Source organism: Limanda limanda, chromosome 4 (genome assembly GCF_963576545.1).
Source record: "Limanda limanda chromosome 4, fLimLim1.1, whole genome shotgun sequence".
NCBI classification, from domain to species: domain Eukaryota; kingdom Metazoa; phylum Chordata; class Actinopteri; order Pleuronectiformes; family Pleuronectidae; genus Limanda; species Limanda limanda.
Genome location: NC_083639.1, coordinates 11,404,851 through 11,432,792, shown reverse-complemented (window position 1 = coordinate 11,432,792; position 27,942 = coordinate 11,404,851). Strand labels below are relative to the sequence as shown.

Sequence of the window (27,942 nt, the reverse complement as noted above, 5' to 3'; positions counted from 1 at the left end):
GGAATCATTTATTCACGATTCAATCAGGCCCATTTAGGGAACTGACAATTATGAGTGTGTGCAGATCCAAACAAAAACCAAGTGAATTAAAACGTTGATTTGGCCTCATAATGGGACTTTTGGGTATTGGTGAAGGTATTCTTTATTAAATTGTGTTAAAATCAGATTGCATGAAGTTAAGACGCGCACGTCAGGTGATTGCTTCTTCACGCCGCTCCGAGTTCATGACCCCTGCATGTCCGAGAGGAAGCAGAGCCAGATGGGGTCTTGGCACATGGATTATAGTGAGTGAATGAGATGCTTGTGTATGTGCCCAGAAATACAGGGTTGTGCTGAGTTGCATAGCGTGTGTATTGAGTTTGTGACAGCTGCACATAGAGAGCATAGAGGGAGAAGTCTCAGTTGACCCTGAAGATTTCACACCCCACCTGTACCGCTGGAGTTCTTGAGTTGTCCAATATAAAACTTTAACATTTCCAACTCAACATTTTCTTATCTTTAATTAATCCACATTTTATTCTTCTCTTGCAGTCACCAAACCTGCTCAGATGGACCTTAAATAACGCCACCAGAAGTTCCACCCTTGTCCCAAACCTCCGCCAGCCCCACAACCTTCCACGTTCAGCCACAATGGCAGATCCCACCGGGCTGAGCCCTGAAGGGGCGGGGGCAGGCATAGCTGAGGTCGACGTCTGTAGCTTGGATATAGAGAGGAACTATGATGTCATCCCTGCCGTCATCTGCTCCATGTGTTGCCTGTTTGGAATCATCTACTGCTTCTTTGGTGAGGCTCCCTGCCCTGTCACAGGCCTTGACATCAAGCTAGCTGAAACATGGGATGACATAACACAGTCACACCCTACATGCCAATAGATTTACATTATGGTTATGTAATAGGCTCTTTGCCATTTGTCCTGTTCCTTTCAACTCTCAGTTCGTCATTGCAGATTTCTCCTGTGTCTCCTCCTTCAGGTTACCGCTGTTTCAAGGCTGTCATGTTCCTGTCCGGCCTGATGTTTGGCTCGGTCATCATTTTCTTGCTGTGCCACAAAGAGCACGTGCTGGACACCCAGCTGAGCGTAGAGGCAAGTGCTGGTATCGGCCTCGGCATCGGCCTGCTGTGCGGCCTGGTCACGATGCTGGTGCGAAGTGTTGGCCTCTTCATGACTGGCCTGCTACTGGGTCTCCTCCTGGCCCTCGCCGCTCTGCTGGTCACCCACCAGTTCTACACCCCGACCACAGTCTGGGTACCGCTGGGTTCTCTCCTAGGAGCAGGCATGCTGTTTGCCGTGCTGACGCTGCAGTGGCAAAAGCTCTTCACCATGCTTTCCACAGCCGTGTTCGGGGCAGCGATCATGACAGTGTGTGCTGATTATTTTGTGGAGATGTTGGCACTGGGCACACACGTGTATGAATGCCTGCGGCTCACGCCCGGACCACCTCTCTGCTGGTACAGCTGGGTCATTATGGGCATCTGGCCCGCCCTCAGCCTCATAGGAGTACTGGTCCAGTGGAAACTGACGGATGACAGCTTCTCACACACTGAGGGTGAGGATGGAATATAATGATGCTCTGAGTTGGGTCATTGCCTGTATTTAATACTCGTTAGAGAATCACACATAATCACATTTATTAAGGAACCTATTAGTACTTTAAGTGAATATGTAGCATTAAAGATGACTTTCAAGTGATCACATGACTGACCAGATATATGCTAAAAAGGGGATTCAAAATTTTGTTTCAGGGTAATTTCATTTTTTTGAAGAATTGAAGAATTTTAGCTTTGTGTTCCTTTAATTAAGTAAGAACTTCAATACTTCAATGAGGTGTAGATATTCATTTTAGCAGTATGGACTAGATGGCCCAGACCTTTTAGTCAGGATTTTTACAAATATTCTTTATTTCATGGCTTTGTATTTTCCCTTTGCTCTTAGTTGTAATCAGTCGGCGGCAGAAGAGAGTCCAGCTGATGCGGATTCGGGAAAAGGACGCCAAGAAGCGACAGCAGGCAGGTGGGCAGGAAGGCACTTACCGTCGTAAACCCACCCCAGTGAAACGTTACGCTGGGGATCTACTGGCACCGGTCAGTGTCACCCAGAATAGCGTGTGCTGTATTTGCTGATTATTGTTATGCTTACCAGTAAGACCAGAGTAGTGCAATAGAAAAGACAGGATTGTTTCTTGGTTAAGTTGCGTTTATCTTTGTGCACCTCATTCATCTGTGCCTGTCTTGTTCTTGCCCTCAGAGTTACCTGCAAAGTCTTCGGGACAGACAAATGGGCACAGGCACTTCCCTTAGCAGCCTGGGCACTGCCAACCACACCATGATCGACTTTGAGTACGACACCGGCTCCACTGTGCCCCTCACCGCTACAACCCCCGTCGTCAGGGTGTGAGCAGCACAGAGATAAGAAGGGACTACCGAATGCACTCCGGTTCTTCAGCAGTGTCTCGCTAACGTAGAGTAGAACCTATAAACTGCTCCACTCCGCTGAGGGTGTTTATCAAACGGATCTGGAGCGAGGATGGATTTTGTCCTCATCAGTGTGTCGGTGAAAACAAAGAATGCTGCTTTTTGTGGAGTAAGAGGAAGTGTCAAGCTCCTGCTTGGCGAACGCTACAACCACTGTGTTTCTCAGAGAAACTTTTAAAATCAGACACTAACAAAGTAAAGCAAGGTCCCCATTTTCTTCCATCGTGTATTAAATACATAACAGCAAGTACGAGCCTCAACAGCAGGTGTCTATCTGTTTTGGTAGTGAATATGACGAAGCAGTTTAATTGACATTACATGTACTGTACTTAAAGAGTTATTGCCATCAAGTGTTGTGTTGTGACATGCATTTCTGTTTAACTCTGTGGTCATATGGATTTATGATTTTGTGTACTTTTATAGATGAAGTGTGGTGAGTGAGTACTTGTAGATGACGTGTGGCCACAACTATGACAAAGTGAAGCAAAACCTAAATGCAAACAGAATGAACTGTCGGTATTTGAAAGCTCTTTGCACGAGACTTTAGCAGGAACTTTTTCTAGCAGCACTCTAATAATTCTGTGACCCTCCTGTTTTTGCAGTGTAACTCCAGTCAGGATACAGTGAAGACCTTAGACTGCCACTTGTGGAGTAAACGTTTTATAATTTATTTTATCTTATGGGCAAGTACCTGTTAGTGTTGACAAAAAGATATTGAATAACGAAGCATGTTTTTTTGTTAATTTGTAGATTTTTAAAATAATTACCCACTTTTTCTTTGTTTAAATTTCTTTTTTGCAGGGACAACGCACTTGTGACCTGAATCTGTACATAACTGTTGATAGAAATTTCAAAGAGAAATAAATGTGTTTGATAAAAAAGTAAAGAAAAGAAGTTTTCACTTGTCGCCTCAGTTTCACTGTTTGTCTCCTCGGGCTCTTAGCAACACTGGCACCGTTAGTGGCTCTACTTTTCATTGCAATAAAGAGGCCATGAGGAGGATTTCCTACTCGGCAATTGGTCGGGGTTGCCATGGCGCGACCAATGGTTTTTTTTTTTGCAGACAAACACAATGCAGCACAGACCAGCCTTTCATCATTGTGAACATAAGATATTTCTCCATCCTTTTTAGTGGCAATGCTGAGCCACTGGTGGTGACGAGCTCATTGCTTTCAGAAGGATGGTTTTACTGCTGACTTAACGTTGTGTGTAACGTTACAAAATGGTTGACTCAGCCTTTAGGAAGAAGCTGCTCACATATCAACATGATTTCTCAGTGTGATTAATTAGATTATAGTTAAGTGTTTAGTAAAGCAGAGGAGCTCTGAATGTTTATTCATGAAGCTGGTTTAACAAAAAAGTGTGAGCCTGAACAGAAAAGGAACACTCCCATCATCGTATTACATCTTACTGAAACTATTAAGACACATAATCCAACACATATGTTGGAGAGAGAAACAGAAGGCCTCAATTGATTTCTCCCTGAGATCATGGGCTTACGTAAGTCTCGGTCACAAAAACACATTTGTGCTCAGGAAGTAAGCCTCGCAAAAACAAATCTGCCTGCGTCTGAGTGAAGGAGAATTTTATAATCAGAACCAGTGATAAAAGTTATTCCCTTGCTTTTTTCTCATGTTGGATAATATTTCACAATGAATCACTGCTGTTGAGGTTGCATGGTCATGTCAATGCCCCTGGAGTGGAACCAGCACCCCACTGTAGACCTCTTAGTGCCTGTTGCCCCCTGATGGTCAATTCCTAGCATCGCATCCAGCGCGTCCTCTTGCTCAGTGGATATCCTCTGTCGACTCTCAGCATCTCATTCACTCGCCAGTATTCGTCCCCTTTGAAGAAGAAGATCTTGCCGTTGGTCCAGGTGAAGGCTGCGTCCACGTTGGGCGGAACGCGGGTGAAGAGCATGGAGAGCGGTTTGGGGTACAGACCTAAGTTGTTGTACTTTAGTTCATCCCACTGCCAGTACTCTGAGCCCTGAACAAGCCAAAACCAAAGGAAAGAAATAAGATCAGAGGGTTTTTGCAAGAACATGGATTCAGTGACTCATGGCTGCATCATAGATTACCTTAATAAAGACCAGCTTCTTGTTCTTCTCCAGGAATAAGGCTGCGTCGATGTTGGGAGGAATCCGCTTCACCTCTTTAGGGTAGCCATAGTCCAGCACGAACCTGGTGTACTTCCACACTTTATTTCCTGTGACCAGAAACAGTCTTATCATTTACACATGCTGGAGAACTGAATGTGGTATTAGTTGTACAGGGAAACAACTGTACCTTTAAAAAAGTACGTCTTGTTGGTTCTTTGCGAGTGCACAGCCGCGTTCAGGTTTCCAGGGAGCTCCCTCCACAGCCTGTCAGCTCTCATGGGTGTGTTGTGTCCGAGGTCAGAGATCGTCCACATATAGTCACCGCTGAACGCAAAGGTTTTACTCCAAGGACCTGATGGGAAATCACAGGAGGATCTTCATTCTTTTTGTGATCTGTCTCATTGTGTCCTAATGGACTTGAAGTCCAAAAAATCACTGTTGGGAAAATGAGGAGGAGGAATTTTAGAAAGGATCACCTGCCACCTGTCAATGATTCAGTCTCTTTGAGCTTATACATTATTACCAGTGATGCAGGCATCATAGGCCTCTCCTCCTCCTCCTCCTCCACCTCCTCCAATCATCTGTAACTCACCCAACATGATGGCGTCCAGTGTGGCGGTGCAGGGGTCAGGGATGTTGAGAGTTCCATGGCTGCTCTCTGTGGGAAACAGACTCTCTGGGTTTGTTGGACTGGCCAAAGTGCTGGTTATGCGTTTTCCTATAAAACAGAGAATATACAAGTTTTAGTATAAAATAATCTAAGTGATGCTTTCACTAGTGTGTTTCATCTAAATTGTATGAATTGTTGCTTTCTTTACCCTAGAATGGGTCCTTTATATTAAATACTACCACAGGTTCTCTCTCATGTTTGGAAGGGGAGGTTGAGGTGAGGGGGGTTCAGCTGCAACATTCAAATTCACCACTAGATGTCACTAAATCTACACACTGAACCTTTAATTAAAAGTAATGTTTTCATAATTTTAAGTTTAATAATACGTTTTGTTGGTATAGATTAACTTTATTTCTAGCGGACAAGCCTCAGTTATGATAAAATAATAAGCAAACAGTTCAGCATCCGATAACATTGGTATGTAAAAATTAATTGTTATTAAATTAATAAACTACTTTTGTTTTATACGTAAATATTTGAGTTTTACAATTGTAACCCTTTAATTTTCATTCAAAATATTACCGAGATATGCACTGAGCAGGAAAAAATAAAAATTTACTTTTCATTGGAGAAACTGTGGAATGCCGTCCCTGGATACAAACTACATATCTTTGTTTATTTTTTCTTGACAGCAAGAGCCTCATGAGGAGGTTTAAGATGACCCTTGCTGGAGGTCAACAGCTGCGTCTATAGACTCCATCCAAGTGTGAGCCACCAGCTGCTTGTTGTGTTGTTGTGTCAGGTTCCGGCCTCCATCTGTGATAGATGCCTAAGATCCTCCAGCAGGGGGCGTAACTGGGCTTTTGCTGCTCTGGTCCCTCAGCTGTGGAACTCCCTGTATGCAACTCAGGCAGGTGAACTCACTTCCTTCTTTTAAATCTCTTCTTGAGACTCACTGGTTTTTTTTTTATAAGATGCTATATAAACATAGTATTTAGTATAATATTTATTGTTACATTTTATTTAAATAACAATAAGTATAATAAAAATTGTTATTAGAGTCCCACTTAGTCTTGACACCATCATGTTGGAACACACTCACCATACAGCCGCTGGATGCCTCTCACATCATCTGAATGCAATCTGAAGTTGGCACGGTAACCAGAGTAGACCGGCGCCATCAGAGCGCTTTTGAATTGGGAGTGACCCAAGCCGAGGGCGTGGCCGATTTCATGGGCCGCCACAATACGCAGATTAGTGCCATAGTATGACCCCTCTGTCCAGAACTCATCTTCATCAAAATGAACAATACCCGACTCTGGTGACTCAGCGTGGGCCAGCACGTGACCTGCGGGTGGTCCAGATAAACCAAGTATGTCAGTTTGAGGCCAAGTGACAGTAAACACATTGCTTATGGAGGTCACTCACCTCGGCCGTCGAACGGGACAGCGCAGAGGCCATCGTTCTTATGGAAGGAGATCTTTATGTCCGCTCTGCCATAGTCGACCTCTCTGAAGGTCAGTGCAGTCACCTCAGTCCAGTAGTTGAAGGCAGAGCGAATGGCTGCCCTGACCTCGGCCTTCATCATGTCAGGTGTGAAGTTGTAGATGCGGTAGGTCAGACTCCTCTTCCTCCATTGACCTGAGAGAGAGGAAGCGTTTTATAGAATCATAACATCAATACTCTCGACCTCAGGAAACAGTTTTGAAACCAGACTTCAAGTCTGTGTTTTCATTATGAAGCCGCAGAACAAATAGGAAGTCGGCAGATATTTGAATATTAGCGCTGCTCCCTGAGGAAGAGCATCCAGCCGACCCTATTGCTGCTAATCCAAAAGTGTTTTGTCTGTGTTGGTTTCCCCAACTTTTCTACAACACATGTTCTGTACATCCATCACATTGTTCACAGTCATGAATGGGACCACTTTAAATCCTGTGATGCTTTGTGCCAAAACCACTTAAACTTTACTTCTTTACTACTATTTATATTTGTGTGCACAGCCTGCACTTTTTAATTTTGATACAAAAAGATTTATTTTAAAGATCAGACCTATTTGGCTTGGTGTCGTGTTCGCGTTTGCTTCGATTTGAGGCCCCCAGGTCTCTCTTGCCCGGGGCTCTTGAAATGCTCCTGATCACAGACTTGTTTTTACGATATGTGTAGGGTTTGAAATCACCACTAACCCCAGTGGAAATATCAGAAAGAGAATGTAGACAACGGCAAATGACTACTGATGTCATAGAGTGTGCGCAGTGTGATTAAATGATCACTTGTTTCCGAATCCTAATTACGGAAAACAGTTTCCTGACATATTAACACACAGGAAATCGGTCAGTCTGTTGAGAACCGCAAGAATGAACTGAAACTAAATCACTTTATTTTGTTGTTTCTAAGTTGTTATCTCCAAGGAGGTTACCTTGCTTTGCTTGATTGTCGGCAGGATAACACAAAACTACTTATCAGATCTCCATGAAACTTGATGGTAGGATGAGATATTGCGCAAGAAAGAACCCATTAAATTCTGCCCTGTATTCAGACAATGGAATGTATCCAGATTTCTTTTCCCGCTTTCTTTAACGATGTGAGATGTGAATTGTATTTTCCGAGCCTTTGTGTAAATATGTGCTCTACTGAGAGCCACTTCAGTTATGTTATATTTACATTTTAAATAACCACTGTTGGTTTACAAGATGACACACAATATATTATCATAAACCTTGTGTGTATCAGATTTACAGTACAGGTGTGGCTGATTCAGTCATTTCCAGTTTATGACAACTTGCCACATAGTTGTTAAAATTAAAAACCGTCCACTCTGCGGGAGATGAAGACTGAAGTCATACTGGGATGTTTAAGAGTTGAATCTATACTGAGCTTCACAGTAATTTAATTACCTACTTGATCACAGTTTCAGTCTAATGAACATGCACACGAAAAGGAGTTGATGGTATTTTTCTGACAAAGCCACCTTTGTGAACTTATTAAAGAGAAATACATGTTATAAGCATCGATGTTCAGACCCACCATTCACTCTGTATTTGTGAAACCTGTTGTTGAAGGGGTCGTCCAGGCCGCAGCGGGGCTGTCTCATCAGGTCCAGTGTGGCGTCATCCAGTTCTCCAGTAGATGGTAGATCGTTCACCCTCTGGAGGACCCTGCACACAAGAGGAGACTGGACATCTGCAAACTGGAAAAACAAACAGCCGCCCACCTCCACCGTGTCAGAGAGTGGGAGTATTGTCTCAGGTATTAACCTGTGTGTGTTACCTGAGAGCACTGATGATGTCTTCCAGGTATCCAGGCTGCTCTGGGTCAGTGGAGTCATCCAGGTAGCCATACTGTCTCAAATAGGCCTGTAATAGACAAGGAGATAATAAAGCTCTGTATACAATGTCCAGTGTGTTCTTGCTGGTTAGATAAAGCATCTCTTGAATGCAGGTGATCCATCATCCTACCTCTGCTTCATTCAACTCGGTCCACTGAACCACAGCACTGAATGCTCCACTGAGGTTGAGCACCAGCAGCAGCAGCCCTGCGTAGTCCATCTCCAAGTTTTTATCAACGGCTTCCGAGCCAGATATCCAGGGCTGGAGAAGTGCTCACCAGAGTCCCACGGCAGACTCTATCTGCTCTGAGAGCGCCCCGGCAGTTTTTAACTCAGCCCGGAGCGTGAGTCATCTCTGTGGCTACGATGATCCACCTCTGAAGAATGAGGATTACAAGAGCAGCCAGTTGAGCCGAGGCCAACACGTCTGCTGCTGCAGCTGTTCAGAGGGGACCAGCAGCTCCGGCAGCAGTGGGCACACTTCACAGGCTCTACTAGATTCAGTGCAGAGATTTGGTTCAGCTTTCACTGAAAACAAAGCATTAACCCAGATAATATCTCCCACCTTATTCCTTCAGGATTACAACCTTTGTGTTGATCCCTGGTGTTGATACAGCAGTGTGTGTAACACAGCTCAGTTATGGGCTCAAACCACAAGAGGGGCCTCACCCTCCATCTCCACATTCCTGTTGTCCCCACACACGTCCCATCTTAGACAAACATCTATGTTTACACCTCCAACACAAATGATTAGGCCCATCCCTGCTCACAGGTAACATGGGGTAAATAGGTTTGGTGTGTGATTACATGTTGTCAACAGCATATGTTGTCTACTTATGATGAGACTGACTGAGGCCGAGGGAGCAAACAATTGACTAGATTCAGATTTTTATTTGGCTCAAAATTGCACACACTCAGAAATGTCAGTGTCCTAAACATGGCTGGTTGTTTTCCATCTAGAGTCATGAATTATTTTTTGAGGAATCAAACAAAGAATCAGAAAACTATTAATATGAGAGCTCAATTAATTTATATTTTAGGGATGAACAATTACTAAATGAGGAGTAGTTTTACCACTCTCAACATCAGCTGTCGCCTGCAGCTGGGTTTGTAAAAAAAAGAAGCTCTGGCAACAGTAATGTCTGAGCTTTGAAACCAGTGGAGTCACACTTTTAATTTGGATGATTGTGTAAAATAACCTTTATTTAAAAATAAATCAGTAAAGTGGAAGTAAGATATTATGCTCATGTCTTTTGTTTCATGTTGAATAAGTGGAAGTGGGCGTTTAGGAGGTGGATGAATAAGTTGATTTCTGATCAGCAACTTCTCTTAACTATTTCTGACGAGGGAGGACAACTTCAGTTTTTCCCTGCCTGCAAAATCTGCTTGAATCACAAAACCCAAGGGCCCGTGAGTCAAACCTGTGATTATTACAGAAATGTTGAATTTGTGTAAATTTTATCTAACATCTCGATCAACATAAAGTCTACATTATAAATAATAAATGATGGATGATAAATGTTTAGTTAGTAGTACCTTTCCTGTGTATTTGCACCTATATTCTTGCAAAAAATGTAGAACAGGCTGAATGAATGTTACAGTAGCTGTAGCTGGTGAAACAGCTGCTCTCCATATGTCCTCGCTCGGTTGGCATCATCTGACCTCAGAGTTACTACACAGACTAAAACCTGAGACAACACACTGAAGTTTGTCTTCTTGTGCCAACTGGTGAAGTTGAGTCCAGACTTTCCAGGAGTGAAAAGAAATGTTTTTCATCTACTGTCTCGTTTTTGCTTTCTTATCATTTTGTAGAGCTTTGATGTAATTGTATAGATCTTCTGTACATACTCAGTAGAGAAGAGATTATATTTTAGAATATTTATAATTATAATACATATTTCTTTTAAAACATTTTATTCATACCAATTGTATACGTAATGCTTTTAATTTATATGCTCTCATATTCCAAAGTGTGTGTGTCCTCCTGATTTTATTTCTTTTTTGTTGGAAAGAACTTTGTGCTTAAGCTTGAAAAGGGCTCCACAAATACATGTGATTTATTCAGTGACCCATCCTCAGTTCTCTGCTTACCTTCACAGAAGTAAAAGTAAGTCAGCTTTTTCTGTTTCCTGTTATTGTTGTGACGGAATCATTATTACCGATAATGACAAAGAGAAAGGAAAAAAAGACAATATACAAGAATGAGGTTTTTTTTAATGAGGCCGCTTTTGACACACAAAAGCAAAGGGAGAAAGACACAAAATAATCTGATAAAACAGAAAACTGAGCATGAGCAAACAGCTTGTAAAGCATTTGGTCCAGTTTTATGCAACAGACCAATATTTATTTAATGGGATTCCTAAATGATTTTCTTAAGACATCTGTCATTTCTCCTAAGTCTTAGTGAGCAGTTTATGTTTGTAGTCATACTGACATCATGGTTTTCCTCAACATAATTCCACAGTTCGAACGACTATATCAATATGTTTTTCTGCTGACCACCATTCTAGTCATGTATGAGTTAAAAACAGATCAGAAAGAAAAACAACAGAAAACTTCCCACTTCGAGGTAAACAAATAAGTCCTACTGCATTTATCAGGCATGGAACCACTTAAATAAGAACATGCAGAAGAACATGTATCACTTTAATCTCTTCTCAGGGCAAAAGGCCGGGGTAGGCATCGCCATGACAACATCCTACCTCCCAGTTCATTAAGATATGTGAATTATGGACTGTAGCTTTAATTCAGGGTTATTATATTGTTGGAAATCTACCTGAACTATTCCTGCTGCTCAAATTACTGTAGTTTTGAATGTTTTCCTTTTTTTTCTCTCTTCTTTGACTTTAAACTGCTGTCCCTTCGTTCACCCCCTCAGCTTCCTGCCAGCTGCTACATCATTTCACAAGATGCTTCTGAGTCACTTTATATCCTGTTTATTATGTTGCCACATTTAAGAATCATAATGTAAAAGTAGTTTTACCATTTGAATTTACATTGGTGCCAAAGGCAAAAAAATAAATCCAGGAAATGCACAATGATTTTGGTACATTAATGATGGTACAGTCTTCAGCTTCCTGGTCTCTGTTTAATCAATACAATATGATAAATAAAGTTTTTAATCTTCATTAAATTATTTCAGATGATTGATAAGTCCAAGACAACAGGCCCCCAACATAGAGATGTACAGACCTTCCCTGCTCCTATCAGAACAAGACACCCAGACTCATTGTTAAAGTACCAGCAACATTATCAGAGCCATAAATAAAACATGATAAGATATGAGGAGAAACACAGAGATACCTGCAGGGCAATTTGGTTAAAGCAGATAGTGAAGTTCTACAAGGTGAAATATAAACATGTTCACATAACTTGAATAGAAAAGAAACACTCGTTTGTCCCTTTAAGGATCCTGTAGGAACGGTGGTTATCTATTGATCGGATTGATCAGGAGTTGGGCTGTGGACTGGTTTTACGAAACGAGCCACTGAAGTAAGACGGAAAATCCAGAATTATACCGATGGTTTCCTCACTGACCGCAAATCCCGCTTCGTAGTACATTCCTCTGTTTTTTCTGTCTCCTTGTAAGATACCAACACTTTGATCTAAATCATTGTTTCACCTCCGCTCAGAAAACTACCACAAAACATAAAGGCCTGTGTGACACACATCTAGCCTCAACTGGGCTTCAGAAATGTCTTAACTGACTAAATTCTGCCTCAGTCTTCACAGTGGGATCGGGAGACAGTGGGGGGGGGAACTGAAAGGTCACAGTTCACCTGTTATTTACTGAACTGGAGCAGAAGTAGATTATCTCAGCCTCTCACAGTTTCTTCCGGTTAATCACTGACTCAAACTTAAGAACATGGTCTGTTGCAAAGGTTATCAACAAGTCACAGTTGCAGATAAGGAACAGCTACTGCTGTTTTAAAGCTTCCTAGATGAGTCGGCACTTAGTAAACTGTTCTCTCTAAAGAAAAAAGCATCTCTAGTAGCCTTCATTTAAAATAATGACACAGTATTAGGCCCAAAACTTTACTACAGTAAGCTAAGTACTACTAGAGCCAAAGGTATTATCCAAACTTTTTTATTATGTATGGTAATACATAACACAGATGAACTCTTTTAATATAGTATTTATTTTAACTCTGTGTTAAGAAGATGATGGAGTTTACAAAAGTAAATAGTGTCTTTTCTATAAATATTACAGACTCACAAATTCATTAAAGTCGTTACTTGATAAAAAACTCTTTCGTAGTTATTTAGAACCTTTAACTTAGTTTACGGTTTGTTCTGCTGAAAACCGTTCAAGTCCTTCAGGAAACTGTGACTGCATAAAAAATTCAAGACTGAAAACATTCGACTGCATTAGTTGAAAAACGTTAAAAGATTGTGTGCGCTTGGTCTCTGTGAATCTGCTCTTTTTTCCTTCATTGATTTTCCTGCTGATTCCAAATATCCGATTTAAGTTTGCAACCAGAATGTGAAGTGAGTCTATTCCTCCTCATCCTCTCTGATCGTCACCTTCACTCTGTGCCAGGCGTTACTCAGGACGCCCCTCAAGTTCCAGATGGGAGGCACCGTGTCCGGCTGCATGTTGTAGCTGTTGTCAACTGCCTTGCAAACGATCTCAAGCTCCTGAGCTCCAGGGGGAAGAGGAGCCGTCACCTCCCACAGCTTCCAGGCCCAGGCTCGTCCTGGTGGAGGTGAGGGTTCGGCTGCTTGTCCCTTGTCAATGGTCCTCAGTGGGGCCACTTGCCACGTCTTTCCTCCGTCTAGAGACACATCCACACGTACCACCTCTCTGCCCCCTCCACTCCAGGCGTAGCCCTTAACAATCACCTCTTCCTCCGACCGGTCGACCACAGCACCGTCGGCCGGTGTGGTGATGGCCGACTGAATGGGCAGCTCTTGAATGGCCGGTGCAGATTTGAAGTCCACTGTGTCCCAGTCGGTCCCGGGGGAGAAGCCCTTGTAGTCGTTCTGCTGCCAGTGGCTGCTGCTCTCCTCTGAGCTCACAATGATCTTCCCAAGCCATTTAACATTACGTGCACCCACTGTGCCCGGCACCACAACACGGACAGGGAAGCCGTGGTCGGCAGGAATCTCCTGGCCATTCATTTCATAAGCCAGCAGCACATCGCCTTCCTCACTCACTGCCTTGTTCAGAGGGATGGAAGCACCATAGGTGGAACCTGACACATCATGGTCCAGCCCCTCAAACTGAACGTGGCGAGCCCACTGGGCCACATCCGGCCCGTAGCCAGCTGCCATCAGCACGTCCCTGAGGTTAGCGCCGCTCCACGTGGCGTTGCTGATCGCAGCAATGCCCCAGTTCAGTCCTTTGACCTGCTTGACCTTGTTCATCTCAGACCGGCGGTTACCGGCACACTGCAGAGTGGCAGTGACCGTGTGTTTGGGGAATTTAGTCTTCAAATCTTCTAAAGACAGCGTCAGAGCTCCTCCGGGAAGTCCCTCCACATGGAGCTGGTAGGATGCCGGGTCCACCGGAGGAACTGGGAGGTGGTTTCTTTTGAAGAAGAAAGCCGAAGGGGTGATGTAGCTGTCAGAGAGGATTTCAGGAGGTGGCTCAGCATTGAAGGGCTTCTGGTTGTTGATGTGCAGGACCGGGTGACGCTCTGGATCGGAGGAGTATGGGTCAGATGATTTCACAGCCTGTTGCTTCTTCCGGTCCTCTGCACTCAGCTCACCGACCTTGTATTAACCACAGACACAAAAGCTTCATTAGACCACATCAATGTCACGAGCAATCACATGAGCCACTGTTCTATACCGACACCTGCTATCATCTGGCTATTGTCTGTAATGAGAATGGATACAATCGACTGTCACTCCCGGGTCTGCAGTGGACACAGGATTCATTGGCTCCGGCTTCGTGATGGAAAGGTGACGCCTGGGTGAACACGCCAATTTGGCAAGACAGCGAGGTGACAGAGCGCCTCAGGTTTCAGTGTTTCCAGTGTTTGTGACTTTAAAAAGGCAAACTCCCTCATTCGCAATGGAAACAATGGAAGTCAGTCACCTTCCTTAGCAGCTTTACCAGCATTTCAAAACTGTGTGTGAATACAAAGGAATACTTTCAAAGTGATAAAAAGAAAAAATTTGATCAAGCATTTTTCTCACTGGCCACTTGAGGGTGCGTCTGGATTTAGTTCACAGTTTTTCCTAATTGACAGTGTCCAGTAAAGCTTCACACTTATTGTCTTCAGTGATCAAATGCAAGATGGACAAAATAAATAAGGATAGCAGGATAAAATCTACCAGAAACCCTGAAACTGCTTTCAGACATGCACTGAACATTCTCCTGACATTATCCAGAGGGCCTGTGTGTGAGATTCATATTTCAGGGTCAGTTATTCTGGACATTCTCCTGATTTTTGGGCCCGCCCCCTTGTGACCTCTCAGAGTGAGCCCACGTGAGACTACAGCAGGAAACTGTCCGAAGAACTCACCACAATCGAGACAGATGCGAAACAGAAACAGAAACGGAATTTGTTGAGCAGCACCCAAAAAATATGATATATATAAGATAAGAGTGCAGTTAGATTAGCTACAGCTTTAGTTGGAGGTTAAACCAAGAGTTATTTTCCCTATCTGCTTTCTACAGCAGGTCAAAGTTGAACAAAAAAAGTCTGTAAACTGTAGTTTTTGTTAACAAATGACAGTTTTAGGAGTAAAATTGGACCTTCCCCTGTTCTACTTTACATTTTTTACAATCAGTTCAATTATGAACAGAAACCGCAGATGTGCTCACCTTATATTCTGAGAGCATTTCCAACACGTGTTCCTGGTTGTGCACGGCATACAGCGCCCAGAAGGGTTCAATGGCACCACCTGCCGCCAACATGATTTTATTCCCACCGGGATGCATGGCCACAAACTCAGTGATGTCATAGACGCCGCCTTGGTAAGTGACCCACACGCCATCCTCCAGGGAGCGGTGCTTTGTGACCTCTTCCTGGCTGAAGATGGGAAAAGGTAGGGTCGTCTCTAAGGTCGTCTCTAAGGTCGGAGTTGTGATGGTGTCCACCTGCTCAGCCTGTGGGAGAGAGAGACAGATAAGTGGCCAATTCTGAGAGTGTCTGACAGAGCATGATGTCGATTAGAGCCCGGCCAATATATCAGTTGAGCGATTATATCAACCGATATGAGCCTGTAACAGACATATCAGTGTTTATGTTTGTCGCCAATATGAAAACTTAAATTTGACAGGGTAAAGTAACGATTTAATGTGCATGTATATTTACATTTAACGTAAAACAAAAAACCTGTTTATTCTCTTTATATCCAAATCTATATATTCTGTTGTATTTATAATAAAGTTTGTTGTTCAACTGTAAAATGTCAAATCTCGAAATTGAAAAAAAAAAAATACATGAAGTGTGACAGTTTGAACATTTGGGTTCTTCAACCCATTTGGTCATTTTCTGACATTAGATCACACTGCAGCATCAAACCACCGAGAGCCAAGAGGCCTCTGTGTTGGTTGTGCAAACAACATACTTGTCGACCCGGTGACATTTATTCTTAAAGCAGCAGCAGGAGCAGGTTACTGAGCTGTTGATTCTTTTTTTTTTATCTTTGATCTGCTCATGACTCACAACGTCCTTTTGGAGTTTAGAAAAGATACCAACTGCTTAACGATGCATGCCCTGGGTAACATGTATCAGGTTTATGAATGGGATATTCTATGAGCAACTCTTGTAAACATCATAATCAGAGTTATGTCGTATTCTTATTGATGTTCATAGTCATTCATAGTAGATGAAAATATTGTTTGCCCTTATGCTGAATCACAAATACATTTTTTTTGAAGGAACCAACAACAATGTTTTCTTCTGGATAATTAATGTAAAAAAAATCTCAAGATGGTAGACCTGGGATGGATTCAAAGAATTATGAATTTGTAGTCAGCAGGATCAGGAGCAGATCATAATGCAGTGTTCAGTTTCTTCAGACTGAGAGTGAAAATTGTGAAATGAGCTGAGTGTAACCAAACAGGTCACTGCCCTTCCATTAAAAAGCTATAAACTGTCTTCACAGATCCTATCTGCCACTAACCTTGTGCTTGTGGAGGCCATAAGCCAGTACAGCCCCTGTCCCGGCCAGCAGTCCTGCCAGGCCATGTCTCCAGCTGGGACTGTGGGCGCGCTGGTACGACCTCTGCTCCTCACCACTGCTGTTGCTCCAGAGACGGACCGAGTGGGATGCCACAGCAGGGGCCACCGGAGGCCTGTGAAAATGAAAACTACTGAAGGTCATTTTTATGCAGACCAAACTCATTAGATGGTGAATATGAGATTATTAATAGAAATTCAACGCGATTAGTGTGATCACAAAAAAGAAATAAAACATAAAAAGTGGAGGAATATTAAAGTCAGGCTATAGTTAACAGCTGGAGTATCCGTCATCATGTGTGTATTTTGTTCCTGTACTGTACCTTTGAAAGCTGACAGGGCCAAATCGAGTCAGGCTGTGGCAGCGTCTGAGAAGCAGCATTGCATTGATCTTCTGGAGTGGAGGAAAAATGGTAATTTCAGTGTTGCAATATATAGCACCTTAGGTTTCTTCAAAGAAAATGTTACATCTAATTCTGAAATAAAAATGTTCACAGTTTTTTCTTGCTCATCGAGTCAATATGCCTGTGGCCCTGACTCATCTCATGACCCTGTGAGCAGGGCCTGGACTCCTGCAGGCTGTGGGTCTATGGTCGAGAGCAGACAAATGTCTGCTAATGTAAATAATAATGACAGCTGATGTGTTTTTTCCATCAAGATTTGCATAACTGTTCCTGTAACCTCCAGCAGCATCAACAAGCCTAGTGTTTAACATGAGCACTGACTGAGGCAGGGACCGTCCCTCTGAATGCAGGATGGGGGAGTGATGATCTAACAAAGCAGACCACTGTACTGTAGACTATGTACATCCTTAAACTGTTTTCCCCAGCATGTGATGTAGTTAAAACGTGGACCTTGAAACCCTTCTACTCCTCCTGAACCGACCAACCAGCAGTGACTTCAACCAGCGAGAGGAGCCAACCGGGTGAGGGGGAGTGAACAGAGAGACGGAGGAGAGCTGGGCTTCACCCCCCTCTTCCCTCACCACACACATGTTGATGTGTAACTACATCATGGTAAACATGGATACACTGTCGTGTTAAGAAACTAATTGAAAAATATTACTAGTTAATGAGAAATGTCATTTAAAAAGAGTGCATCTTCTTCTGTTGACAATACCTGAAAACTGTAGGTAAAAGCTGAGTCATCTTGCAGGCAGCTGCCACATGTTTGTTCTACCATAACTTATCCGAGTGCTGCCTTTATGCTAGCAACATAACCATGAAGTCGGATCTTTCCTACACCAACCCTTTAAATATTTGTTTTTACACGCTACAGACGAACCAATTAATCATGACAATAATCAGCAGATGAATCAGTAATAAATAAATAACTTTTAGTAGCAGCCCTACACTTTTATTTCATTATATTTCAGTCCTTTTCTGTCTATGTGTTTGCAGAACATTTAAAAACCTACATTTCATTCCTTTTTCGGGAAATCTGCAACTCCCCTGACCTGACTGGGACTGTCACATCATCTGATCTGTCATTAGCTTACTGTGTGCCGCTGGTAAAGGCTGCAGTTTGTTAAGCAGAGCAGCTTTTTTGGGATGTTTTCATGAACATATTGTGGATAACATGGGATCTTTGACAGGTGATTATTTACAGGTACAAAGGTATCTGTCCAGTTTACCTTGAGCTTCTACCACTCTATTAGTTTTGATGAGTTTTGCACACATTATCATCCATGTGCAGAGGAGACTGTATCTGCACTTCAGAAAACTAGTTAAAAGTCTAATCTCCCTGAGAGTTACAGAGAAGCCGCTTCTCTGGGCGAGATCAGCAGCTTGTAATCACTAGAAAGTCATTCAATGGTAAATATTGTGAAGATTAGCAATAGAAGTGCTTTTTCATACAGATTATTTCCCTCTATAACGCAAATAGGATATGTTCCCGTAGGTTTGAAGGCATGAGGCTAACTCTTATTCATCCATGTGGGAAGTGAATGTCTGCCAAAGAGTGAAAGCCCTTCAAGTGGAAAACTGACTTTATGAGGTGTGTTTCTGCCTTAAAGATATTTTAACTGGTAAAAAGGACTGAAATGTTACAATCTAATGCACTAGGTCGAGTAATGTTGATTGATAATTGCTTTTTACTTCACTGTCTGTTTTTAAATCATCTCTCAAACTGTACATGTAGTGCCAAGTTATAAATGAGTATCCAAACAAACAATACTTAAATATAACCGTTTCTTAAAATCAAATTCGAAGCTTTTGTAAAGTTAACAATTTGCTTGAACAACGAACAACTTTCAAAAACATATTAATAGATGTGCGTCTTTGCTCAAAGCCCTCGAGCTAACATTGAACAGGAATAACTTACATGTGCATCTCACTGAATCAGGAAGTGTATGTATGGCTCCTCTCTATAATAAGGTAGCTCCTTAATGGCCCCTGATTGAGAGAAATCCCACATCTGCCATTGTCTATTTATATCATGGACCTGGGAGCATGTGTGTGCAGCAGTAGCCTGTGTGGACACATGCTAGCCCCCCGAGAGACCACCGCAGAGCACGGAGGTGACGATCAGTCTCTAAACGTCCTGAACTCACCGAGCACCGACCTGGGATCAGCTGTGAAGCTTCAGGTCCAGGCCCTGGGCTGAGGCAGCGTTTATCTGCTGGGCGATAACGTCACAATAAAGTGGAGCTCCGCTAGCGAGCTGACGTGTGACATCACCCACATCCCCATCCTCCCCACTGAGCTAAACTTAGCTAACACTCAAGTTAGCCGGCTAAAGCAGAACCCGCAGCCACCCTGCCCCGCTCCCCCCACTCACTCAGATACACTCACTAACACTAGGATCATTACCAGCGGCCGGGTTCTTCATGGAACGCAAACCAGAGTCAGGGTCACTCACTTCTTCACTTGTGCTGAGCCAGTCCCTGCGTGTGTCCGGATGTTGTCCCCCTGCACCGACACCGACACGCACAACACAAACCTCCGTATACGTAGCACGGTGCTGAGACGTTCACTGACCCTGCGGCGTTCAGGGACATACCACTTCTCAGGCACGCTTTCTCTGCCAGGTCATACCGACAGGTTTCTGACGACAAAAAAACAAACCAGTGGTGCCAGTGGAAGACGTCTATTTGAATCACACTGGCTACTGTAACATCAGGGTAATGGGATCAGTCCTTAATAAAAAAAAGCTTTAGCTAAAACAAGATAATTTTAGCAGGGTTACTTTCCCAGTTATGCCTCTGATTTAATTTACCTGACAGGACAGGACGTCGATGCCTATAGTATGGAAGCCCTTTTCCGCCACTGTGATGGGGGAAAAAAATCTCTATCTCATAATTATGAATTAGTATTTCATTATTATGAGACAGTATCTCATAATTATGACTAAGTCTCTCATAATGATGACTTATTATCTCATAATTATGAGTCATAATTATGAGACTCATATCTCAAGTTATAAATATGAGATACTAAGTCATAATAATGAGATGCTATCTCATTATAATGAGATGCTAAATCATAATTATGAGATACTAAGTCATAATAATGAGATACTATCTCATAATAATGAGATACAAATTATTATTTTTTCATCACAGTGGCAGAAATGGGCTTCCATACAATAGAATGCGGGGAGTCGGCGAAGTTTATTTAGGGACACCGCCTCTCTCTCTCTCTCTTTCAGTGTATAATATCGCTTGAAGTGATAACCCTATGGTGCAATCACACCAGTGTTGGGATTCTTAAAGTGTGCTGTGCTTGTTTTATGCATGATATTTTAGCTTTGTTAAATTGGGTCTTGAGCCATTATTTTAAACTGGATTGCTGCAAAGTACAGATCATTCACCCCATTGCAGAGAGATACAGAAGATAGGCATTATATATAGTGTATCTGATAACACACTGTGTGAGAGTGAAGACGAGAGAAAGAACGGAGCCTGACGTAAAAAAAAAGATCACAGATCAGTAGAATCTATATCAGCTGATCAGACATCGCTCAACCCTCTCTTCTTCCTCATTCTTCCATTCTCATGCACACATCATCGTGATTGAAGTGTTTTTCTAAGCAATGTATACATATCAGGTACATTAAATGTATGTACATATATAATATCAATTCTCTTTGTATATGTTTTGTATACTGTATTTATACTATATACTATACTGTGTATACATTGCATATATATAATATAATATATAGATTGTTTTATAGGTTGTGTACAAAGTGAATATCTGCTATTGACTTCTCTTTATATATACTTATTACCTATGTTTATTCTATTGATCTTTAATTATAATTTGCTGTGTATTAACTAATTAGAAAAATATATGCAGTTTGGACAAAAATACACAACATAAACACTGGTGAAAGAAAGGCAGATACTATGGGGCCAACAGCAAAATACTGACAAATTTGGGTCTCAATCCACCCTAGTGTAATCAGATTTTTACACGTGACTTTTGCTAGAAGTTGGTTTCACACAGGACGCAGGGTGTGGTGAGGCTTATGTACATATTTACAACCTATAATAGTACCTTCACTGTCTCAATGGGCACATTGTTAAATCTACAGATAAAATCAGAAGCACTGTGCAGCCACAATCTCCCACAAGCAATGTTAGGAAGTTAATAAAAAAGCCACTGCAGGTTTTTTCATCAGATTAAAACAGGAGACCTGCATTCTAGAAAATTCACTTCAGTCTTTCAAGAGAAAAGCAAGTAGTGCTGTTTCCCCTCATAATGTTCCTGTCTACATTTAACAACATATCTATGAACCCTGACTGATTCAGAGTAATCTTATCGAAATACAGTATGGCATCAATATTCATTTTGTTTTTACAGTTAGAAAGATTCAAGAGGTTTTAACTGATTTCCTGTATTGGGACACTGATGAAACATTACTCATTGTATTTCCTCATTATAGCATACAAGTCTTGTTTACATTTGAAACATCAGTAGATTTGATAGTAAACAAAACATGGGGAACACAAGCTCGGTTTTTGAAAAAGCTTTTACTGCAGCATTTAAATACAATATTTTGAAAAACTGGAAAACAAGGCTCTACCATGATACTATCTACATTACAACATGGAAAATGTTCAAACACCAAGTGAGAACCTGTTACTATTTAGTTCCAGGGTTAAGCAGTAGCCTGTTGACAAGTTCACATGTGAGGTTAACATAGCTGTTGTCAGTCTGAGTCTTGGTAAGGGTGCTGTGCTTTGTAAGAACAACTGTTAAGCCTTCTCCTCCGCAGAACGACTGACTGGTCCATTCATCTGCCAGCGTGTTCTGTCCATTGATTCTTGTGCTTGGTCGTGGACATTCACTGCTGAGTCATCTTGGCTGCTTCGGCTTTTATTAGCGAGATAAGTTCCAGGTTAATTAGAAACACAAAGCGGAGACCTGCGATCTGAAGAGACAGACACAGCATGTTAGGGCCATGCATGGCTCAGTACCACTTGAACACATCATGGTAGTTTAATTTGAAATGTTATACGTCTTGGTTGCACCACAAACACACCTCCACCACTGAGTTGTTATTGAGTTTCCACTTGTTTCCCGACAGGACTGGTCTGCCATCAATGTAAATGGGTCGTCTGCCCTCGTTGGCGATGAAGAAGTCACCATTATTCTTCAGTTTAATAATTCCTGTAAATGGCAACACACAGAGTTACCATCATATTTTTATTTCATTACATTACAATTAGTAGATGATTGTTAGGTATGTTTTTTCTCAACAGATATCACAGGTTTAGGTCATTTGTCACACTTAAACTATTTTCAGACATGAACTCCTAAGTTTCCCTTTCACATATGAAGAGAGCAGCAGGAGATTGTCCAAAACAATCAGGCGAGGGTTGAATGAGTTTTCTCACCTTGTTTTCTTGATATTTTCCAGGCTGGTCCTTCTAGTGACAGATCCACATCTATCTGTTTGTCCTTGGTCGCCCTTCCCAACGTAATCTGTGTAAAATAAACAGTTACAGTGAAAATACATCGTCAAGGATAAAGAAATCCCTTTTACTATATGGCTCTATTTTCGCCTCACTGATGTGTGCATTGCATAACCGTAACAATTGACAGGAGATTAATTACCTCTCTTGATCTCATGAGGTAGCGTACCATTCGCCCTCGTAGTGCTGCCAGTGTCTGGTTGTCAAAGTCAGGCATGCTCATCCCTGGAGACACATATGAACATTAATTAGTTCCACCCGACTAAATTAGAACAAATAATAAAAGCCATAAGCTTGACCTTGGCAAGAGGAACTTGACAAACCTGTGATACTGTCCACCAGAACCTGCCAACGAGGCAGCTCCTGCTCTAACTGTCTGATCTCCCTTTTCTGGTGCCGATCAGAAATCATCAGCTCTGAGAAAGAAGATAAGGACAATTTAAATTCATGTTGTGCAATCATGATAAAATCCATCAGGGAGATTTCTGTCTATAATAACAATGTAATAGACAATACGTTTCCTTAATAATTACTTCTTACCATGCTCCAAAACTTCATCTCTGCTCTCCCTGCGTGAAAAGAAACATGATCAGTTTTGATAACTCATGGACACACAATATTTTACCGAGTAGTGAGTAGATGAAAAAATGAAAATGAAAGACTGTCTTACTTTAACTTTACGTCATCAACCATCTGCTCAGCATCGGAGAAGTTGAGGACCTGGTCACCTTTAGGAAGAGGCTGGACTGCAACACACAATCAAAACCAACAAAGCCATTAAATACAGACCCCATCACATTTTACCCCAAAACCGACACTAGGGGCTTTCTCATACATCAAAATCACAACCATGAATAACAGTGAATTGGTTTAGGCATATTAGCAATCCACTGAAGTAAAACTGTATGTATGTGAAACCAAAATAGAAGTTTCTTATAAATGTAGGCAGCCACATAAACAGTTGAAAAGCCTGATTGTGTGGGAGGTTTAGCAGGCTCAAATGCTCAGAAGCTTTGGTCATTTCTTTGTAATCAACACCCACATTAGTAATAAAATGCATATAACAACAAAAATAATGTATTTTAGACTAACAGAGCATTTAAAACCAAATTTGTTTGTATATTTGCACAGCAAAACCAAACCACATAAATGGTGAATGTACCAATATTGGTACAAATGGGTGGGAAATTAAACTCACCACTCTGGTCATCCAGTAGGTAGTACTGCTTTAACAGCTGCCAGTGCACCAGTAGGCTCTTGGGAGTGCGCGATGGGTGAAAGACACCAGGGTGTTTGCTAAGAAGCTCTTGGAACACGTCCAGTTTAGGCTGACTGGTCTGTTTGATGACACAATTTGGTAAATAGCTTATGAGTACAGATGTTAAAAAAGTAAATTCATGTGATGGATACATTCTTTCCAAAATAAACAATTTCCCATACCGAACCAATCTTTGCCAGTAGTGCCTCCTCAGCCTGACTGAAAAGGGCTTTACTTTGAATTGCTGCAATGGCCTCTGGGTGAAGCTGCCGCATGGCCTGCCATGCCAGCCTAACCAGAAAGACAACAAAGAGAATGAGATTCAAGATACTGAAGAGTGTCATCAACAAGTAAATTATAGAAACTTGGAACGGGAGGTTAAGGTGGGATCAGTGCTCTCTTCTTACTTTGAGATGACAGGATCGTAGAGCAGAGCGTACCACCTCTCTTTAATCTCCCGCAAAGTGAAACGACAGCTGAACTTGACCCCCAGATGAACTGAGGTTAGATCTGTTGTCTAGAGAAAAAGAAAAATACAAGAGCTGTGGTATGAACGTCGCACATTGGGTATTCATAAAGTGACAGATTAATACAAGAAACTAGTTACAGAATTCTTCCAACAATATGGCAATGATTTAAATGTTCGAACTCCTCACCTGCAGCACTGCATTAATAAGGAGCAGATCATCAGTGGGTTTCCACCGCCCCAGGTCTTTGGTGATATGTAGAGGTTGCTTGCTTTTCTTCACTCTTTTGGTGATGGGTGGAGGGTTTATTACCATGGCGAGAGGTGGTGTGAGAGTGGTTCCTGTCTTTGTCACCTGACATCGTGTATCAAAGGTACATAAATCATCCATTGCACCTTTACAAGCTCTATTGCAGCCATAACGTCCTGATGGAATCTGTGGATTCCATGGTCATACAAACCTTTTTTTTCTCACAAGATGAAAGTTCACTCGCTGGACAGCGGACAGGCTCTATGACAGGAGGGCCTTTGACTCTGCTAGATGACTTCACAAGACTGCTTTCTACGAGCTCATCGTCAAACTTCTTCCTCTTTATAGACCTGGGGACATTATTTTGTCAACATTATTGAAGCACTACACATCACATCTATTTGCCTATATATAAATATATATATGTGTGTGTGTATGTGTATTGTTGCCAACAAAACTATGCTACTGCAAAGCTGGACTTACTTTAAAATGTATAAGGAAATATATCAAACCTGGAAGAACTTCTACGTTTGGGAACACCACTGCCAAATGCTTGTGTTGCTGTCCTTTTCATATCTTTCACTCCGAGCAACTCTTCGTCCTCTGACCGGCTCTGGGCACCTGAGACCCCCATAGATGCACCAACCCCAGGGTCACCTGCTTGCATCTGTTCCATCACAAAAACACATCAGGGAATCATTCAGATGTCTCAGTGCAGAGTCAGGAAACGGTTTGACTAGATGTCCTTCCTGTATGCATGCATATCATCAGTCAATAAAACATAAGCGTTTCCTTAGTCTAGAATGCATTCAACTGTGAAACATTGAGCAGGAGATTTATGCAAGAATGAGGTGATCAGACGCCTTATGAATGGAGTGAGGAGTAATGAATGCGTCGGCCTATGCTTGATTATCGATGTTGTCCCATGACAGTGATCATGCTAACGTGATGTTTGCCGTTTAGCTCAAGCAGAAACACATGCTAGAAGGCATATTCTACGTCCCAGAGTACATCATTCAATTCCCAGTTTGTCTTTTATATGTGTGTGGGACTCATGTCGAGGCTGTGTGTTTGTTTAGCATGAGTGGAAGTGAAGAGGATGGGCAGGCTAATCAACTTAGCCACGTCTTTTGTTTACATCCAATGTTAGCCGCAGCTTCTCCCGCTGCCTCCGATAAGCAACATTTAGCATGGTCTGGATCGCGGTGGTGGGTTCTTGAGCCGACATACACACGGGTTCTGTACATTCTGCTTGGTTACGCGAGGATATCTGATCGAAAACAACCCAAATCTGCTGGTTTGTGCTGATAAGCTAGCACAAGCTGAGCTAAGACGGAAGCTAACGATAGTTGATAAGCAAGCTAACGCAAACAGCTGCAGTCTCGCTACTGACCTTCTCTTGTTAATTGTCTAGATTATGATATCCGGTCCGTTAGCTGGAGTCTGGAGTCTGTCGGTACTTGGTATCAGCAGCTTGTTCGCTTCCTACATGACGAACTGGCTACACGAGTTTATGGATTTGACGTAGGTCTGTTAGCATTAGCTTCTCCGCTACTTTCCAGTTGTGAGCGCTGATCATGGAGCTGTAGCGCCACTTCCTGGACTGGAGTTAAACACTCGCCGATTTAACTCTCACACGATTTGATTTGATTCATTCTATAACCTGTGGCTCTTTCTGTCTTTGCTAATTAAAAATTCACACACACAAGTTGCCCCTTTTGTCACGATTAGAGCCTGATCGATTTGGATTTTGTCCACAAAGTTATATTACAAGGATAAAGTTGTAATTTAATTTAGAAAACGTTACAAAATTAGGAGACTAAAGTTGTGGATGTGTTGCAGGACTGTTGGATTATATAAGATAAGGTTTAGCTTCTCCATGTTGTTACTTGAACTTCCACTTCACTTATTCACCTTCAAACTACCACATGTTCTGATTATTGGACTTTTCAGACTCAACAAGAGGAGTCAGCTCCACACAAGGAGATGCATCTTCTTGTCTGAGATTATGGAGGCAGTAACTGTCTTGAAACTCCAGTTCAACCTGTTTCCTGTAGCGTTGCATTGATTTTGTGTTTGTGTAAAGAAATTCACGACCACAAGGGTGAAATTGTTCTGCAGTTCGGCCAATTTAAAAAGAGAGAAGCCCATGGTTCATCATCCCAGACACTCATCTGGATGGTTAATTAAGATGGTGATGAAACAGGATCATCGAACAAGGCCGGTGTGGAGCCAGCTGTTCTGACAAAGAGAAAGTCGACGACGCCCTGGAAACGCCTCAAGTTTAGCTCTGTTACGGTTTAAGACTTAAATGTTATCACCAGCAATAAGAGTAAAGTATGATACTGGCACTTAACTAAGGGGGGTTAGGGTTAGGGTTGCGATGAGGATTAGGGTAAGGGGATAGGGTTATGGATAAGAGAACGTCGTAGAGACTTGCGGGTAGGCTCTACCCCCACTTATGCGGGCACTAATAAGTTTACGCTTGATCGATTGGTACCATCCCAGAGTTTGTACAACCTTGGTAAGTGTAGGTTAGGGTTAGGGTTGCGATTAGAGTTTGTATTGTAGTTAAACTGTTATAGGACAGCTTATTCCAGTATTATATGGACCCCATTCATATCAACGAGGCTTCTCTGTGTAATGTAATATAATGTATAATGACGACACAGTAGCCTCGATGAAATTTCCTTAAACGGAACATTATAACATTCATGACGGGAGGATTTATTATAGGACTGTTGCATTAGGCTGGAATGGTTTTAACTGCCAACTGAATGTATAACTACCAGTAAGATTTAAAATAAATGAAAGTCTCTCTTCTATTTTCAGTAGTCCGAGGACATCCTCTCACATCATTAAAGAAAATAGTACAGTTACACTTTACACACAGGGTTATTCTTCCATCCACAGCTCTGTGATTCTTTTCCCTTTTTCATACAGGAGTCCAAAGTTTTCCAGTGTTTTTGGAGAACTAGGGTTTTTCCAGTTTCAGTGCGGAAAACCGCACTTTAATGACGTTTCTCCCATGGTCCATTTCTCTACAGTCAAATATTGATCCAATATGGTGTTTAGCTTCGTAGTAATTCCATGTCTAACTTCTAAAAGTGCACAGAACTAATAAACATGTGGGTGTAATTCAGGAGCTACATCAAGTCTACATTAAACTCTATCACCTGCTGCTGAGTTCTCCTTTCACCAGCTTCCAGAAAACGTCCATCACAGAGCTCATTCATATTTGGCATTAATTGGTCTAAGGTTTTGAAGCTTATGTCAAATTTGGACTGAATCTCTAATAGTTAAACAGCATGACTTCTGTTTTGAGGTGGAGCTGCAGTGAAACCTAATTGTTCCGTGACAGGACGGGAAGATGTTATGAACGAGGCTGTGCAGTGGTTTTT

General features: G+C 42.1%; 4 protein-coding genes across 8 annotated transcripts; 1 reads left to right on the top strand and 3 right to left on the bottom strand.

The window, feature by feature from the left end:
• The first annotated feature begins 630 nt into the window (after positions 1-630).
• On the top strand, positions 631-2,396 carry LOC133000317 (transmembrane protein 198-like). The gene is made up of 4 exons (XM_061070215.1): positions 631-784; positions 973-1,548; positions 1,935-2,083; positions 2,247-2,396. Exons 1-4 carry the CDS (start codon positions 631-633, stop codon positions 2,394-2,396), a joined length of 1,029 nt encoding a protein of 342 aa, XP_060926198.1.
• A 1,374-nt stretch (positions 2,397-3,770) lies between these two features.
• mmp19 (matrix metallopeptidase 19) lies at positions 3,771-8,729 on the bottom strand. Its single transcript, XM_061070214.1, has 9 exons — positions 8,640-8,729; positions 8,452-8,537; positions 8,209-8,339; positions 6,613-6,825; positions 6,287-6,532; positions 5,167-5,292; positions 4,762-4,926; positions 4,554-4,681; positions 3,771-4,462 (listed from the first exon to the last, which is right to left on the bottom strand). The coding sequence occupies exons 1-9, from the start codon at positions 8,727-8,729 to the stop codon at positions 4,232-4,234; spliced, it is 1,416 nt and encodes a 471-aa protein (XP_060926197.1). The 3' UTR covers positions 3,771-4,231.
• Positions 8,730-10,703: 1,974 nt separating this feature from the next.
• On the bottom strand, positions 10,704-19,625 carry suox (sulfite oxidase). Of its 5 annotated transcripts, none has more exons than XM_061069544.1 (5): positions 19,458-19,625; positions 16,971-17,041; positions 16,592-16,778; positions 15,285-15,569; positions 10,704-14,224 (listed from the first exon to the last, which is right to left on the bottom strand). In XM_061069544.1, the coding sequence occupies exons 2-5, from the start codon at positions 17,027-17,029 to the stop codon at positions 13,004-13,006; spliced, it is 1,752 nt and encodes a 583-aa protein (XP_060925527.1). In that variant the 5' UTR covers positions 17,030-17,041; positions 19,458-19,625; the 3' UTR covers positions 10,704-13,003. The 5 variants fall into 5 exon arrangements, with proteins under 5 accessions (XP_060925527.1, XP_060925526.1, XP_060925530.1 ...); XM_061069543.1 differs by having other exon boundaries at positions 19,507-19,625; XM_061069547.1 differs by having other exon boundaries at positions 16,592-16,763; positions 19,507-19,624.
• A 1,978-nt stretch (positions 19,626-21,603) lies between these two features.
• Positions 21,604-26,097, bottom strand: mcrs1 (microspherule protein 1). The gene is made up of 14 exons (XM_061069557.1): positions 25,935-26,097; positions 25,054-25,208; positions 24,753-24,891; positions 24,482-24,646; positions 24,233-24,342; positions 24,008-24,116; positions 23,766-23,904; positions 23,238-23,313; positions 23,108-23,136; positions 22,891-22,983; positions 22,710-22,792; positions 22,490-22,577; positions 22,135-22,262; positions 21,604-22,023 (listed from the first exon to the last, which is right to left on the bottom strand). The coding sequence occupies exons 2-14, from the start codon at positions 25,206-25,208 to the stop codon at positions 21,937-21,939; spliced, it is 1,401 nt and encodes a 466-aa protein (XP_060925540.1). The 5' UTR covers positions 25,935-26,097; the 3' UTR covers positions 21,604-21,936.
• Between the last annotated feature and the right edge of the window lie 1,845 nt (positions 26,098-27,942).